At 37.2% G+C, this 16,189-nt stretch overlaps 2 protein-coding genes across 2 annotated transcripts; both read left to right on the forward strand.

Moving 5' to 3' along the window:
* The first annotated feature begins 3,495 nt into the window (after positions 1–3,495).
* LOC132126807 (uncharacterized) lies at positions 3,496–5,152 on the forward strand. Its single transcript, XM_059538318.1, has 6 exons — positions 3,496–3,719; positions 3,931–4,050; positions 4,129–4,303; positions 4,413–4,561; positions 4,706–4,790; positions 5,022–5,152. Exons 1-6 carry the CDS (start codon positions 3,602–3,604, stop codon positions 5,134–5,136), a joined length of 762 nt encoding a protein of 253 aa, XP_059394301.1. The 5' UTR covers positions 3,496–3,601; the 3' UTR covers positions 5,137–5,152.
* Positions 5,153–6,026: 874 nt separating this feature from the next.
* Positions 6,027–16,003, forward strand: LOC132126805 (inter-alpha-trypsin inhibitor heavy chain H3-like). The gene is made up of 16 exons (XM_059538316.1): positions 6,027–6,113; positions 6,943–7,106; positions 7,427–7,531; positions 7,616–7,778; positions 7,896–8,006; positions 8,105–8,233; positions 8,365–8,481; positions 11,586–11,754; positions 11,836–11,946; positions 13,238–13,419; positions 13,507–13,686; positions 13,852–13,979; positions 14,047–14,219; positions 15,371–15,409; positions 15,598–15,666; positions 15,878–16,003. Exons 1-16 carry the CDS (start codon positions 6,036–6,038, stop codon positions 15,988–15,990), a joined length of 2,031 nt encoding a protein of 676 aa, XP_059394299.1. The 5' UTR covers positions 6,027–6,035; the 3' UTR covers positions 15,991–16,003.
* Positions 16,004–16,189: the final 186 nt, after the last annotated feature.

Consider the following 16,189-nt stretch of genomic DNA (forward strand, 5'->3'; position numbering starts at 1 on the left):
TCCAGCGGGCCCTACGCAGGTGCAGGATGACAGATAACCTTTGCCGATCTGAGGATCCGGTATACCAACCCGGTCAGAAGGTCTGGCTGTCCACCCGGGACATCCGCCTGTGCCTGCCCTGCCGCAAGCTAAGTCCCAGATTCATTGGCCCATTCACCATCCTTGAGCAGATCAATCCGGTCACTTTCAAACTCCAATTACCACCTGAGTACCGGATTCACCCCACTTTCCATGTGTCCCTCCTTAAACCTCACCATCCCTCTGTTTCTCCCTCCACAGAACCTGGCGAAGCCGAAGCCCCCCCTCCACTCCTCCTTGAAGACGGTGCTGCCTATAAAGTACAAGACATCCTGGACTCCCGGCAGCGTGGTGGACAACTTGAATACCTAGTGGACTGGGAAGGATATGGTCCAGAGGAATGTTCATGGATCCCACGCAACGACATCCTGGATCCGAACTTACTAAACACCTTCCACTCCAGTCACCCTAACAGGCCAGCTCCCAGAGGAAACCTTTGATGAAAACCTCCTCTAGACTGGGGCGATGGTTCATCTTCCAACAGGACAATGACCTTAAAGCTGGGGACACACTACACCACTAGCTGAAACATTCTAAGACAGACTGACCTCAACACACTTAATGATTGTTTCCATCGACCCCCCCCCCAAAAAAAAATCCAGCATCTACCTGTGGGTCAGCTACCGGGCTGTATTACGCGTGATAGACAGCATTCAAATGAATTTTATAATGAATAAATGTAGGGCTGTGCAAAAAACCGAATGCGATTTTCATGTGCATCTCATCAGTAAAGGCGCTCCTGTGATTAGTATTATATAACCAGCACGTGCCTTCAGATCAGGGTTGCCAGGTTTTCAAAACAAAACCTGCCCAATTGCGTTTCGTTCTGGGCGATAAAATACACGTTTTTTGTGGGGTTCCCCTGGTTAAAATCGACCAGTGGACATGAAAAACAACCGCAGACTTGGCAGCACTGGTTGACATTTACTACATAGAGTCGTATTTCACTGACAATCTACACAAAATCGATTTCAAAATCGCAGGCGATTCATTGCCGATTTTGAAAGCGATTTAGTGTAGCACAAAAAAGTTGGTTTGTCATCGGCAATAAAATGTCATTAGAAGAAGAAGAGTAATGTACGCGCCACACTGTTGTAACTGATCAGTGCTGCTGTCAGTTCCGTGGCGCTGGTAAACCCGTCCTCTCTGTTCTGTTGAGTCGGTCCATTTGCGTGCAAGTATAAATAAAGAAACAAACAGTTCAGGTACTCTATTTATGTAAACTATTACAGAGAATTCAAAGTAGCGATAGCTTAAGGAAAAATGTAAAATACATAGGATGGAGAATCAATGAAAAAATTATTTTGTGTTGATTTTTTTAAATGTATTTTATTTTTTTTACATTAGTTGATAATTATATTTAATATAACTTATTTTGATTAAAAGTAAGCAGGTCATAATTTTCAAAAAGTTAAACACATACAGTAATTATGAATTAATTGTTGTTATTATTATTATTATTAACATTTTTTTTTCATTCCCTAGCACCAGGACTTATTAAACCACACTATGTTATTAGTGCACCTCCCGATGATCCAGGTTTGCGTGGCATTGTTTCTTCTTCTAAAAGCTTTCTTCTTTTAATATGTAGATCATTTTACCCACTCTTATCTTATAGCTTCCATAGTGTTCAGACCTAGCAGTATTCAAATTTACATCACATCATTAAGACTATTAGGAGCCTCAATTCTTTGTGAGAAGACAACAATAGATCATTCACAATAGGATCTACTGTTCAACATACATTTGAAAAAAATAAAAGAATTAACTGAAATTTAAGTAAAATAATTTACTTAAAAGCCCTCCATTTGTTTTGGCATGATATACATATTTTCACAATTTTGATGGAAAAAGGGCAATGCAAATGGGGTACAAAATGCTGGAGTCGCAATAAAAAACAAATATTGAAAATGAATTTGTAATAAACAGATTTTTTATTCATGCTCACAACATGAAAAAAAAATTCAGGTGAATGATATCTCTTTCTTAGTGATACTACTGCATATAGGTGTCTTAATTTCTTTTCTCTTCTACATTTATCAGCCATCAGCCAAATTCTGTAATGAATAAATGCTGCTACCTTGTGCATATAATGTACAGTATGTCTTGTCTAATTATCAATTATTAAATGAATATAAATTATTCTACTTGGTAAGAAACTAAAGTTTTTTTTTATTGTTTTTTTTTAATAGTTGAATCATCTCCATTCACAGTACGCCTTCTAGTAGCTGAGGGTATGTATGACAATGTTGCAATGTTCTCTGTCCAAAAATTTCTTATAGTAATAATTATAATAATAATTTAATTTCAACTGAATGAAATCAACTGCTCTTTGACTTTCTTTAATTATTGCAAGTTTGCAAGCTACAGTACATCCGGAAAGTATTTACAACGTTTTACCTTTTCAACATTTTGTTATGTCACAGTCTTATTCCAAAATTAATTCAATACATTATTTTCCTCAAAATTCTACAAACAATACCCCATAATGACAACGTGAAAGAAGTTTGTTTGAAATCTTTGCAAATGTATAAAAAATAAAAAACAAAAAAAAATCAGATGTACATAAGTATTCACAGCCTTTGCCTTGACATTCAAAATTTAGCTCAGGTGCATCCTGTTTCCACTGATCATCTTACAGATGTTTCTACAACTTGTTTGGAGTCTACCTGTGATAAATCAGTTGACTGGACAGGATTTGGAAAGACACACACCTGTCTATATAAGGTCCCACTGTTAACAGCGTATGTTAGAGCACAAACAAAGCCATGAAGTACAAGGAATTGTCTGAGACCAGATTGTATCAAGGTGCAGATCTGGGGAAGAGTACAGAAAAAATTCAGCAGCATTGAAGGTCCCAATGAGCACAGTAGCCTCCATCATCCCTTAATGGTAGAAGTTCGGAATCACCAGAATTCTTCCTAGAGCAGATCACCTGGCCAAACTGAGCGATCTGGGGAGAAGGTTCTTGGTCAGGGAGGTGACCAAGAACCCAATGGTCGCTCTGACAAAGCTCCAGCACTTCTCTGTGGAGAGAGGAGAACCTTCCAGAAGAAAAACAATATCAGCAGCACTCCACCAATCAGGCCTGTGGTAGAGTGGCCAGACAGAAGCCACTTCTCAGTAAAAGGCACATGACAGCCGCCTGGAATTTGCCAAAAGGCACCTGAAGGATTCTCAGGCCATAATAAAAAAAAGATTGAACTCTTTGGTCTGAATGGAAAGCGTCATGTCTGAAGGAAACCAGACACCACTCATCACCTGGTCAATACCATCCCAACAGTGTAGATGGTGGTTGCAGCATCATGCTGTGGGGATGTTTTTTAGTGGCAGGAACTGGGAGACTAGTCAGGATAGAGGGAAAGATTAATGCATCAATGTACAGAGGCATCCCCAGTCTTATTCCAAAATGAATTAAATACCTTATTTTTTCTCAATTCTACAAACAATACCCTATAATGTAACATCTCTGTTCCCTAAATGAGGGTAACATAACTGAGACGCTCTGCCTTATGTCAGGTAAATGCATACAAAACGTACATTAAGTCTAATTTTATCAGTTCCAGAGGAAACCGATACCTTGGGCTTATATCAAAGGCCCACACTTCCAGAGACTGTACTTGTTCCTGTTACTATGTCAGGTACATAAAGATCTCTCAAACTTAACTATGGAATTTTATATAATAATAATTATACATTCAAACCAAAAATGATTCAGACACCAGATATATTTTTTTAACTCTTATCATATTTTATTAACATTTTCTAAACTATGGCAAATCAATTTTGATAATGTAAGAAACGTTGAAGTTGGTTTTTTTTTTTTTTGCATTTGGTTATGTTCTGTCTTAGCTATAACAGTTCATACAGGTAGCAATCGTATCCTGCTGCCTGTTGTTGGTCAGTCTAAGCCACTCTGTTTCGAAGTTCCTCTTCCTCACAAACTGAGACTCCTACAGGATTCAGCTTCAGGTTACTATTACACATTTACTGCAAACACATCCTTTTAGAAGTCATCTGTTTCTTGAATTAAATGTTTTTGTGTCCTAGAGTTCTCTATGAATGGAGAATCCCTGACTGGACAAACTGGATTCAATCAAATTGCTTTACATTACAAAACAAACCATCATCTTACTATAAAAACAATGTCTATCAGATACCACGATGGCCAGAATCAAGTTGAGTTCTTGTGGGGCCAGGAACTGACTCAAAACAATACTGAGGGGTATATTAATACCGTTAAACTATATGAGTTTTTACTGAACTTGTGTATGTTATAGCTCTTTGTTAACATAAGAGATAGAATTCATTCTCCATCTTTTATGTTTCATCAGTGTCTCTCTGATTCTACGGAGCAATGAAATAGACGTCACCATGGGAAATATTCACATCGTTATTCTTCTCCATAAGGAACAATTGGACATGTTTCTGTGGCCTGCTGTTCGGACAAGGCCAAAAGATGTCAGTTTGACAGGTGTTTTAGGTAAGAGTGCTTCACATTTCAATCATAAGTTACGTATCAACATTAAATCTCAACTGATACCGAGGATAGTCCTTCAGTGATGATATAGTGGTTATTAAACCAAAATTCAGAAAAATCTTAAATGTCTGTGTATACAATTTTAAGGAGAGTCTGATATTTCATATGATGAGATCCAAGGAACACAAACACCAACTTTAAAGTTAAAGGACCAGGAAGTGAAGACATCTCTGTAAGTGATCAGTAAATGTACTCAAAAACGGTTTTTAATAATACATTCAATAACTTCTTGTTTCATTTAGAGAACAAAACTAAGAAAATTATATAGAGTATAATTTAAATATTGGTAAATCATATTTAATAAAAATCATACATTACTGTTCATAAGTTTAGAGTTGGAAATAATTTTTACATGTTATTATTCTGCTAACCCTCACCATGGCTGCGTGTGTTGTTATTTCAGGGTGATGGTGAAGGACTACAGACTTGCTTCTGCTCCTGTGGTTGGATGTTGGCTCGTACCATTCCAGACTGTCACACAGCTAGAGCTCTCGGACTTCACTGTCACTCAGCTGTAGAGTTCAGCAAAAATCATTTTTATTGTCCTTTATCTTTCAGGCTTTTCCAATAAAATAACATTCTTTAACTGAAAATGGCTGATCTTTAATTTATTGGCAAATTGTAGGGGTATGACCAAGTTATTTTCAGTCTATGCACCACATGCTTTGATAACCATGTACAATACGTTCACATCAACAGTCCACTCCAATATTGATTTAAAGTGATTTCCATGCTTATATGTGTTTGTTGGCGCAGTGGATAAGACACATGCCTTTGGCATGAGAGACCTGGGTTCCAATACACTGTGAGACCCCAATGTGTCCCTGAGCAAGACACCTAACCCCTAGTTTCTACAGAGGTGTGTGACCTCCGACATATATAGTAATTGTAAGTCGCTTTGGATAAAAGCATCAGATAAATGTACATGTTATATAACATTCCTCTTTAAGGTGCAGGATCTAATCGGTAGTTGCTGTGCTGTGCTTTTCAATGTGTTTGGACATTTTTATTTATTTATTTATTTTTTGCCCACACACACACACACACACAAAAAAAAAACAAGTAAATTTCACACCGAAACGTTATGTATTAATAGTAACCCTTCGATTGGTGCCTCTCTATAAGTTATTGTGATTATTGTGAGAAAATGTTTTTTTTGTTTTTGTTGTTGTTGTGGTCTTGTCTGATAATATAATAAAAGCACAACACCAAACCTCTACAGAATGTAATTACAAATTATATAGATAATATATTTTCTTGTAAAGCATGCCTCAATATTGAGTTGTGTGGTGTTCAAGAGATTCTCATTGCAATTAAAGGGGGAGGTTTCTTCATCCGGTCAATAACAGCCAATAGCATGCTGTGGACTTGAGTTTAAAGACAGTATGTGTTTTGAGGTCAGTTTCATGTGCAGGTCATGATGGATCGAGCAGCTCTCCGGCTGATTCTCTTGGGTGTGTTTCTCATCTCAGCCACTTCAGACCCTGTTAAGAAGGTGAGGGTGAAATTTTACTTCAAGATAGAAGACAAAAACAGAGTCAGAATCAGGGTACAAAACAGAATAAATATCTGTACATGAGTTGAAGGTTCAGAAAAGAAAAAAAAATACTTATGTTGAATATACACCACTGTTAAAAAGTTTGAGCTCATAAACATGTTTAAAATGCTTTTATTGGTTATTGGCCATAAAGACAATTCTAATGTTGTAAAATATTTATATTATATTATATAATAAATAAAATTTGTAAACGTAAACTTATTTTAAACTTATTTCACAAAATAACTTGTATTAAATATAGAATGAATGAAAACAAAAATGTAATTGTTATATTCATGGTTAAATAAATGTAGCTGGGTGAGATTAGATTTCTTAAAAAAATTATAATAATAAACATTTAAACAGTAGTGTATCATGTATTTTGATTTATTATTATTTGATTATTTATTTAATATAGCTTGTCATATAATCTATCTGTTGAATAAAACCACAACACAATGTACTGTACTAAGCCAACTATTTATTTTCTGTTGAGATATTTAACAGTGTTTTCATCTTGATTGTTTATAGCACTATTGTTGACAGAAAAATAAAATTTGAATTGACAGAAATAGCCATCTAACTTTCTATTGCTTAGTTGTGTACACTAAGATGCAGCCATCGAAAAATATTTGTCTTTTAGTCCAAAGGCCTTTTCCCCATGCTGTTTTCGAGCAGTAAACATTTGAGCAATCTTATGCAAAAAGAGGAGTGAATGTGCAGCAGCCAATCACTTTCTGTTATACAATATATGAGTATTGATTTTAGACATTTGATGTCTCAACAGAAAAAAAATGTGGATATATACAGCTTCTACATTAACTCCACGGTCACCAGTCGCTACGCCACAACAGTCATCACAAGCCGTGTTGCGAACACACTGAATGAATCTCAAGAGATCCAGTTTGAGGTCAAGATTCCCAAGAATGCCTTCATCAGCAAATTCAGAATGTGGGTGAACATGAGTAGTGTTATATAAGTAGAAATAAAGAGGGAAAGAAGCCATTTATAGCATGTGGGGATTAGATCAGTTCCATCTGATAATGTAGCCCAACAAGAACAAAATATAGACTTAGACAGTTTTGTACTTTTCAATGTATTTTCAAAGAAATTGTTGTTAATTATACAAATACTTTCATACAAACTAACATATTTAGCAATGCTACCATTTGTGTGATTGATTTGTTTACAATGCAATATGTCTGAGATTCAAAATTTTCTAAATGTTTCTAGGATATTAGGGAAAGGTCATTGTGTCATTTTCTCCATAGGACCATAGAGGGAAAAACATATGATGGGGTTGTGAAGGAAAAAGAAGAAGCTCAGCAACAATACAATCAAGCAGTATCTCGAGGACAAAGTGCTGGACTGGTCAAGTACTGAATTTTTTTTTTTCTAATTAGGTCCATAAAAATGTATTTGTAGTATTAGTAACATGCTGGGATTTGTTTCTTTTTCAGATCTGTTGGCAGGACTTTAGAGGACTTTAAAACCTCAGTGACAGTGGCTGCTTTCGGCAAAGTGACCTTTGAGTTGACCTACGAGGAACTGCTAAAGCGTCACATCGGTAAATATGGGCTACTCATCAATGCCCAACCAATGCATCCAGTGGCTGACTTCAAGGTACAGTAGAAGAAGAAACAAAGAAGAAATAGATAAACAGTTATGATGGACAACATCTGATTATTTAATCATTGAATTCTAATGGGTACATAATTCGATTTTTTTTCCTCATATAAGATGGATGTGCACATCCAAGAGAAACCAGGAATTTCCTTCTTGGAGGTGAAAGGAGATTTGAGCACCGGTGATCTGGCCAATGCAATCAAAACCACCAGAGCAGAAAAAGATGTAAGAGCTTAAATGAGGGTTAAAACACAGTTTAGATGTTCTCAATATGCTCATACACTTGAAATAAAGTTACCAGATGAACAAACTGATAATTTCAGGCATGGGTGACCTTCTACCCCACACAAGATCAACAGACCAAGTGTAAAAGCTGTGGAGAAAATGGGCTGAATGGTGACCTGCTCATAACATACGATGTTGAGAGACAAAATCCTAAAGGAGAAGTCATGGTACATTTGTAATATAACATGGATTATGAGAGTAAAATAAGTTTTTGAAAAGTGGAAAGGATTTTGAATGTCTGGCCAAGTAAAAAGACAATATTGACATTCATAATATACTTATTTTTCTGTTTTCTCAGGTATCAAAGGGCTATTTTGTCCACTACTTTGCGCCATCTGATGTTCCACGTATTCCCAAAAACGTGGTATTTATCATTGACCGGAGTGGTTCTATGCACTGCAGAAAAATAGATCAGGTAAATGTCAGCATTTTAGCAAAATTAAAAACATATAATGAGCTATAAAATTGCATAGCTCAACTACATTACACGATTGGTCTTTTAAGAGACATTCAACTTCTCCAAAATTGGAGCAGTCAAAAAGTCCAGCAATTGATCCATTTTAACTAAGCTTTCACATTACCAATTTATTTATAACTTCAAATTAAGAAAACGTCTTTGGTTATGCATGTAACCATGGTTCCCCGAGACGGAATGAGATGCTGTGGACACTTTGGTGAATGTTGCCAGCTTGAATGTGTCTGAAGCATGTGTAAAACAAAATTATAAAAGGGCACCTGCTGAATACGTCACCAACTCAGTTGTCTGAGGAGACATAAACAGTCAGGCTGAAGGCAATGGTGAGGGGACGAAGTGTCTTGTTCCCTCTCATAGAACCATAGTTATATGCAAAACCCCAGACGTTCCCTTCAAGGGAACTTCAAGCTGCATCGCCCTCTAGGGGACACTGTAGAGAATGATATCCAATCACGCCATGCTGAGGCGCATACCTGTCCAACTGGTAAGAGAACACCAAAGAGGTGACAGACATATACCAAACCTTTCCTCAGAAAGGGGCCAAGGCACTGAGGCCTCGGCTGCTCACATAACTTGGTAGAAACCAGGGAGCCCAATTTCAGAAATATCCTAACCAAGATAGGAACATAACCATCCTTAGTTTGCTATGCTGTGTGAGCAATAGTAACCAAGATACATAAGACCACCGAAGAGACTGGAAGCCTAGAGGAGCTCAAAATTGCTACTAACAATCCAAGCTAGAACACAACTATCTACTGATACAGTAGCTATGTCCAGAGGGTCTTATGAAATTAACCTTCCTAAAAAGCTGCCCAGAACAGGGAAGGGGCTATCTTCTTGCAACCCTAGCAGGGGAGAGAGCACTGTCTAGGCATGAGCTCAGGGATACCACTACTTAAAAAAAAAAAACCCTAAGAAGGGAAGCAGTCTGTGCTAGCACTGAGCTAGCACATAGCTATCCACAGATAGCTACAGTATGTCCCTAGGATGGCTACCAGAAGGGGACTGACTGAGATTACCCTGACCACAAAGAGTGGGCTGTCTACTTACAACCCTAGCAGGGGAGACAGAACTGTCAAGGCAAGGGTTTAGGGAGACCACTACTTAAAGACCCTAAGAAAGGTAGCGTTCACTGAGCTAGCACATAGATATCCTCAGATAGCTATGTCCCTAGGAAAGCTACCAGAAGGGGGCTGACTGAGATTACCCTATCTATCTGTGCCATCTACTTAAAACCCCTGCTGAAATGTTTTCACTCATTTTTTTCTTTTGATGTTAATTTTATTTTATTCTAACATTATTTTAATCAGTTTAATGATTGATCAGTACTAAAATTATCTTAACTGTCAGAAATTGTTTTTCTTAAAGTGTTAAAATGAAAATTCTGTCATTAATTACTCACCCTCATGTTGTTTCAAACCCATAAAACCTCATCTTCAGAACACAAATTAAGATATTTTTAATAGAATCTGAGAGCTGTCTGACCCTTCTTAGACAGCAATGCAACTGAAATGTTCCCAAGTACAGAAACTTACCAAGGAGATCTGTGAATTAATCTGTGTGACATCAGTGGTTCATACAAAGCTACAAGAGCTACTTTGTGCGCAAAGAAAACAATTTCAACAATTTATCTCCTCCGCATCACCCTGGTGCCATTTTGGAGAATATCTTTTGGATTTATTGCTGTTGCGTGTCAGATGTGCCACTGATGTCACACGGATTAATTCACAGATCTCCTTGCTACGTTTCTGGACTTGGGAATATTTCAGTTGCATTGCTGTCTATGGAGGGTTAGACAGCTCCAGATTACATCAAAAATATCTTAATATGTTTTCTTTAGACGAATGAAGGTTTATGAGTTTGAAATGACATGATGGTGAGTAATTAATGATAGAATTGTAATTTTTGGGTGAACTAACCTTTTAATAAATGGGTGTAGGAGTGCACAATGGTCTCCTGTGGCACCCCCCAGTCATTTTGCGCCTTAGGCAACTGTCTAAGTGGCCTATGTCCACGGGCTGGCCCTTACTCAAGGAGACATCTACTTAGCACATAGTTATCCTCAGATAGCTATGATCTAATAAAGGGGACCACTGCAATTGCCACGACCACCAGCAGTGGGCTGTCTAATTATAAACCCTATAAGGGGAGACAGCTCTATTTAGGAAGGGCTCAAGCAGACCAATATTTAAAAACCCTAGGCAGAGAAGCAATCACAGAGCTCGTATATGGTTATCCTCAGATAGCTACAGTATGTTTCCAGTAAAAGGCTACTGAAACTGCAAGTTAAACACAGCTAGCCTCAGACAGCTGTATTCAATTAAGCCCGCCCTGTCATTTACAATGGCGGGAATATAATCACACTCAGGTGACTATCAAAGATCAAAGCCTGATGTAAGCAGCAGTCATAACACTAGGTGGCTGGACACAGATATCCTTGAATAGCATTTCCCTCAGATAAGGCTGAAGTTTGGCCAGACCATGAAGTTGGCCATCTACTTAAAACCCCCACTGTTCACTTAAAGCCCTCAACTGGGGGAACTGTCTACTCAGCCCAAATTTACTAAGTGGGATTCAGAGAGTGGCCACTTTAAAAATACCCAGAAGCATGGGGAGGCAGCCCACTCCTAAACCCATCTGGCTTAAAACAGCCCCTATTATGTTAAAACAACCTCACTCTAGGTAATGCAACACAACAAAAGGGAGGACACACATAGTGGTAAAGTTAACATAAACATTTTATCAGAAATGAATCAGATAATAATAATAATAAATAAAAAAATACAGTCCAAGGTTTTATCCCCAAGCCAATCACAGACGTGTTCCTGAGGCACGCTCCGGGGTAGGCCAAACCATGGAACAACTCCACCTAGAGGACAAATACAGAAACACTTTGGGCCATGACAATTGCAAAATCCATGCTATAAGAACAGGGATTTTGGAATTTTTTTAATAACAAAACTGTCCATATCCTGTTAAAAATTGGCATGCATCCACAATAGAGAATGAATAACTTCCAGATCTGCTGACATGTTTTTCTTTAGACTCGTTTGGCACTGCTGAGGATTTTAAGTGATCTTGATGAGGATGACCACTTTGGATTGATCACCTTTGACAGTGAAGTTAGCTTATGGAAGCGTGAGCTCCTCAAAGCTACTGAGGCAAATCTGGAGAATGCAAAATCTTTTGTGAAGCAGATCAGAGATAGAGGAGGTGAGTTACAGCACTAATGCTACATACGGAGTAAGAAAGTTGTACCTCACAGTGACACAACTATGTTTGGTCTTCCTTTAGCCACGGACATAAACGCTGCAGTTCTAGCAGGAGTGGACATGATCAATCGACATCCACGAGAGGGAACAGCCTCCATCCTGATCCTGCTGACTGATGGAGATCCCACTACAGGCACAGATTCACACTGACAAACACAAGCTAAATGGTGTTTTATCATTGTTTTAGTTTATTTAATCAGCTCAGGACCAGCGCCATGAGGGGGAATTCCCCACAAACAAGTTATTGTGCACCCTTCCCCTCCTCTCCCCTTCTTGCTGAACTTGATCTATTTTGAAAGCAAAAGTGAAAGCTGCAAACCCCAATTTAATGTATAGTTTACCCAAAAATGAAAATGACGCTATGATTTTATCACCCTCAAGCCATCTTAGGTGTATATGACCTTCTTCTTTAAGACAAATACAATTGGAGTTATATAAAAAAATGTCCTGGCTCTTCCAAGCTTTTTCATGACAGTGAATGGCTGTTGAGATTCAGTAGTCCAATAAAGTGCATCCATCTATCATAAAAAGGTGGTACTGTACTGTAGGTGGCACTGTGCCGAAAGTTTGCAGGTACCCTCAGGTGGTGGTTGTTATAACACATCAGGTTGGGCTGAAAAAAAAAAATTGGATACATTTTTGGATACATATAGCCTCATGTCCGATTTGGTAAGATTATTGTCAAATTTATTTGTGTGGTTTTCAAGAACGGATGGGTCTGTAAAAGATTTTGCTAACTTTTTGCCAAGATGGTCTGAAGATGATTTGTGTCAATTTTGGTAAAATTCAAATGAACTGTCTAAGATAAGTTTGAAAAAGTCATTTTTACAAAAACTTTAAAGTGGCTGAATTTTTTTTATCAATGAGATGCCATTTTGTTTCTAGCCATCAAAGTTAGTAGCATAAGCATGAGTAAAATTTTGGACAAGTGATGGCGCTAGAGAGTTTTGACTTGGAGAAACCAGTTTTTCTGTGGTTAATGTTGAGACTGTCCCCTATCAGTATAGCTGCCATAGACTTTCAGAGTGGGAGAATAATAATAAGAAAACTAACGAATATAATAGTTATTGTAACAGCATACATAAGAAAGCAATTGCACGCTTTGTGAGCATCAGAGACTGCACCCGAAACAACACCCATCCCCCAGGTTACCTGACACAAGCTCTGAGTCAGCTTCATGAATAGAACAACACTTTAAATGCCATCCTATAATAATCATGGTTTATTAGCAGACCTGTTTATAAAGGTTTTTATATATAATTTTAGGACCAGTGGATTAATATCATGACCAATTTGGCTCCTATCTTTATCAGTAAGAGAATAAGGCAAGAATACAAGAGAATACAACAAGAAATATGAAATTGCCATGTCCATTGATGATCCTTCAAATAACTCAAAAACATAAAATTATAATTTTTATACAGGTGAAACCAACAAAGAGAAGATCATGTCCAATGTGAAAGAGGCCATTGGGACTAAATTTCCCCTCTATTGTCTTGGTTTTGGATATGATGTTAACTTTGACTTCCTGACAAAGATGTCACTGGAAAATAGTGGAGTTGCTCGCAGAATTTATGAAGATTCAGACGCTGATCTACAGCTGCAGGTGAATGACAGATGATCAGCTGAGAATTCATCTCGAATTATGAACTGTTCTGTCTTTGAGCACATTTAAAGTTTGTTTGATTTTTAGGGCTTCTACGAAGAAGTTGCTGTCCCTCTCCTCACTGATATTCAACTTAAATACCCAGGAGGGACAAACCTTACCAAGACCAGCTTTAGTTTGTACTTCAATGGCTCTGAGATTGTGGTGTCAGGACAAATAACAGACAACAGTGTGGAGAGTTTCACCACTGAAGTCATCGCACTATCAGTAAGATCTTCACTAATCTTCTCTTTAGTGGCATTTTATTAGGATCACTGGTCGATTGTGTAGAAGATGTGAATAATAGCTTTGTTTTATAGTATGTTATCTGTGAAAGTGGTACTGACAGCATTCCTAATAAAAATATTCACTAGTATTATTATTTCTGAGCAGAAAGGCAATAATGTGATGTATCAGGACACTATAATGACAAAAGACCCCAGTGATGTCCCACCTGAGAATGAAGATTTCATGCAGAGGTTGTGGGCCTACCTTACAGTGAAGCAGCTTCTGGAGAGACAGTAAGTTTATGAGTGAATTGACATTCTGTGATTTAAGTTGAACATTGATGGCATCATTCTGTCTCAGGGTACTTCTTAACGGACAAGAGAAAGAAGATGAAAAAAAAGAAGCTATTAAACTCTCCCTGAAATACCAGTTTGTCACTCCCCTCACCTCAATGGTCGTTACTAAACCACAAGAAGGTGAAGTGGAAGTTGCTGACAAACCCAAAGAAGGAGAAGCGCCGCCCGGACTTCCAGGTGAGAACTGAAACATTGTAGAAATTTGGAATCAAAAGTGTACAAACACTTGACTTTTACCATTTGATTTTATAAAAAGCACAATAACCACAGTGACGATATGAAACATTATGTATAAAAGTATTAAACAAGAATGCATCAACTGTATCACAGGTTAAACATTGCATGTAATAAAATATGAATAAAGAAATACTTCAATAAAACTGTATAAGAATCATGAACTTCATAGATTTAGTTATTAGGGGCCAGCACCGAAGGTGCCTAGGAACCTCTTGTATCCGTTAGCATGTATTTATGTATGTAAAAATGCATGTGAGGCTATATCTTCGCAAAGGTTAGGCGTATTGAGACCAAACTCAGCTCTGTGCCACCTAGTGGTCAGGAGATTTTAAAAATGCATATTTTTGCATAAAACATCTGAATATTTGGGCCAAAAATGACAAAATGACTGGTCTCTTTAGATTCTATGCATCATGCCGAGTCTATTGATATTCAGTTTTCCCATGTCAGCCATTTTGAAATTTGTCATAAAATGCTATAATTCATGAACGCATGGATGTATCACATACTTGATAGGGCACTTTGATGCCCTTATGGTATTCAAAAAGTATGGGTTAAAAGTTATAATGAAATTTATAGAAATGCTAATAACTTTTGTTTACATTAGCCTATTGTGATGAGACTGATGTTATTAGATTCCTTGGATCATGCCGAGAACATCGATACCAATTTTTGCCATAATTGACTGAACTTCCTTTCCACCATTTTGATTTACTTTGAAAACCTACTTTTTTGAACTCCTACTAGACCGTCGGTCTGATTTCCAATAAATTTTACTCTGATCATCTTCAGGCCATCCTGGCAAAAATATATGGATTTTGTGTTGATATAAGAAACAGTTCTCAATTAGCATGCCAACAAATTTGCTGGAAAGATGCCAACCTGAATCAGAGGGCTGTAACTCTCCAAGACTTTGACATATTTACATCAAACTATATATGTGGCAATGTCACCTCAAACTGACCACGTCACATCAATTTGGTAACAGCGCCACCTATTGGTCAAAAGTAATAAACCATTCATTAACTGTTAATTATTACATTTGAACAGTTTAACAAATTTTAACACTTTTCTCTTTCTTTTTTAATTAGTAATACAATCCCAACATAGACCTCAGAGTTTCCTAAAAGGTAGGTATAAAATGGTGAACTCACAGTTCATGTACACAAATAAATGCAGAAATTTAGATTAGTCACAATGAAACAGCTGTAACCTCCGTAGTGGGGATTTGGTTTTGTCCATTAGTTGTTAATTGAATTTTGAGATGAAAACCATCCTCTTTATATACAGGTTTATATATATTTGTTTTATATCTCAACTTCAGGATATGGTGGTGGTGCTAGAGCTCCTCGTGTGCTTCATCGTCAAATGTTCCGTAAAATGACTGGTATAGAAAATGGAAATTGCAACCTTATCACATAGCTTCCATAGTGTTCACACCAAGTAGTATTCAATTTACCATGATCACTAAGGCTATCCCTTTTTTCTAAAATCTGCTTTGAAAAAAATAAATAAGAATAAAACATACATATTGAAAACAAAATGTTATAAACAGATCTTTGATTGATGCTTACTATATAAAAACACTTTGTTTTCAGGTATACAACACCCTATTTATGATGATGCTGCTGATTATGATCATATAGGTAGGTGGTATAATTTCCTTTCTGTTATGCATTTGTTACATCTATTTGCTATCAACCAGATTTAATAATGAATAAACACAGCTGTCATGTGCATATCATGCATGCCTTGTCTAGTTTTTTATTTTTGCATTATTGTACTTCATAAGAAATTAAAGTATTTTATTGTCTATATAATGCCTAACATTAATTTTTCCCAGTCACAAGCTTTTACTATCCAAGAATTGATGGTATGTAGGACATTGTCTCCTATATTGTCTAAAAACC

Source organism: Carassius carassius, chromosome 44 (assembly GCF_963082965.1).
Source record: "Carassius carassius chromosome 44, fCarCar2.1, whole genome shotgun sequence".
NCBI lineage: Eukaryota > Metazoa > Chordata > Actinopteri > Cypriniformes > Cyprinidae > Carassius > Carassius carassius.

What these genes read in the sequence shown, in the direction of transcription:
- LOC132126805 (XM_059538316.1), top strand. Translation starts at nt 6,036, where the DNA reads ATGATGGATCGAGCAGCTCTCCGGCTGATTCTCTTGGGTGTGTTTCTC. An exon ending in ATCCAGTGGCTGACTTCAAG is followed by an intron (nt 7,779 to 7,895) that starts GTACAGTAGAAG and finishes TCCTCATATAAG; the next exon opens with ATGGATGTGCACATCCAAGA. An exon ending in ACCTCAGAGTTTCCTAAAAG is followed by an intron (nt 15,410 to 15,597) that starts GTAGGTATAAAA and finishes TTTATATCTCAA; the next exon opens with CTTCAGGATATGGTGGTGGT.
- LOC132126807 (XM_059538318.1), top strand. Translation starts at nt 3,602, where the DNA reads ATGCATACAAAACGTACATTAAGTCTAATTTTATCAGTTCCAGAGGAA. An exon ending in CCTACAGGATTCAGCTTCAG is followed by an intron (nt 4,051 to 4,128) that starts GTTACTATTACA and finishes TTTGTGTCCTAG; the next exon opens with AGTTCTCTATGAATGGAGAA. An exon ending in ACTCAAAACAATACTGAGGG is followed by an intron (nt 4,304 to 4,412) that starts GTATATTAATAC and finishes ATGTTTCATCAG; the next exon opens with TGTCTCTCTGATTCTACGGA.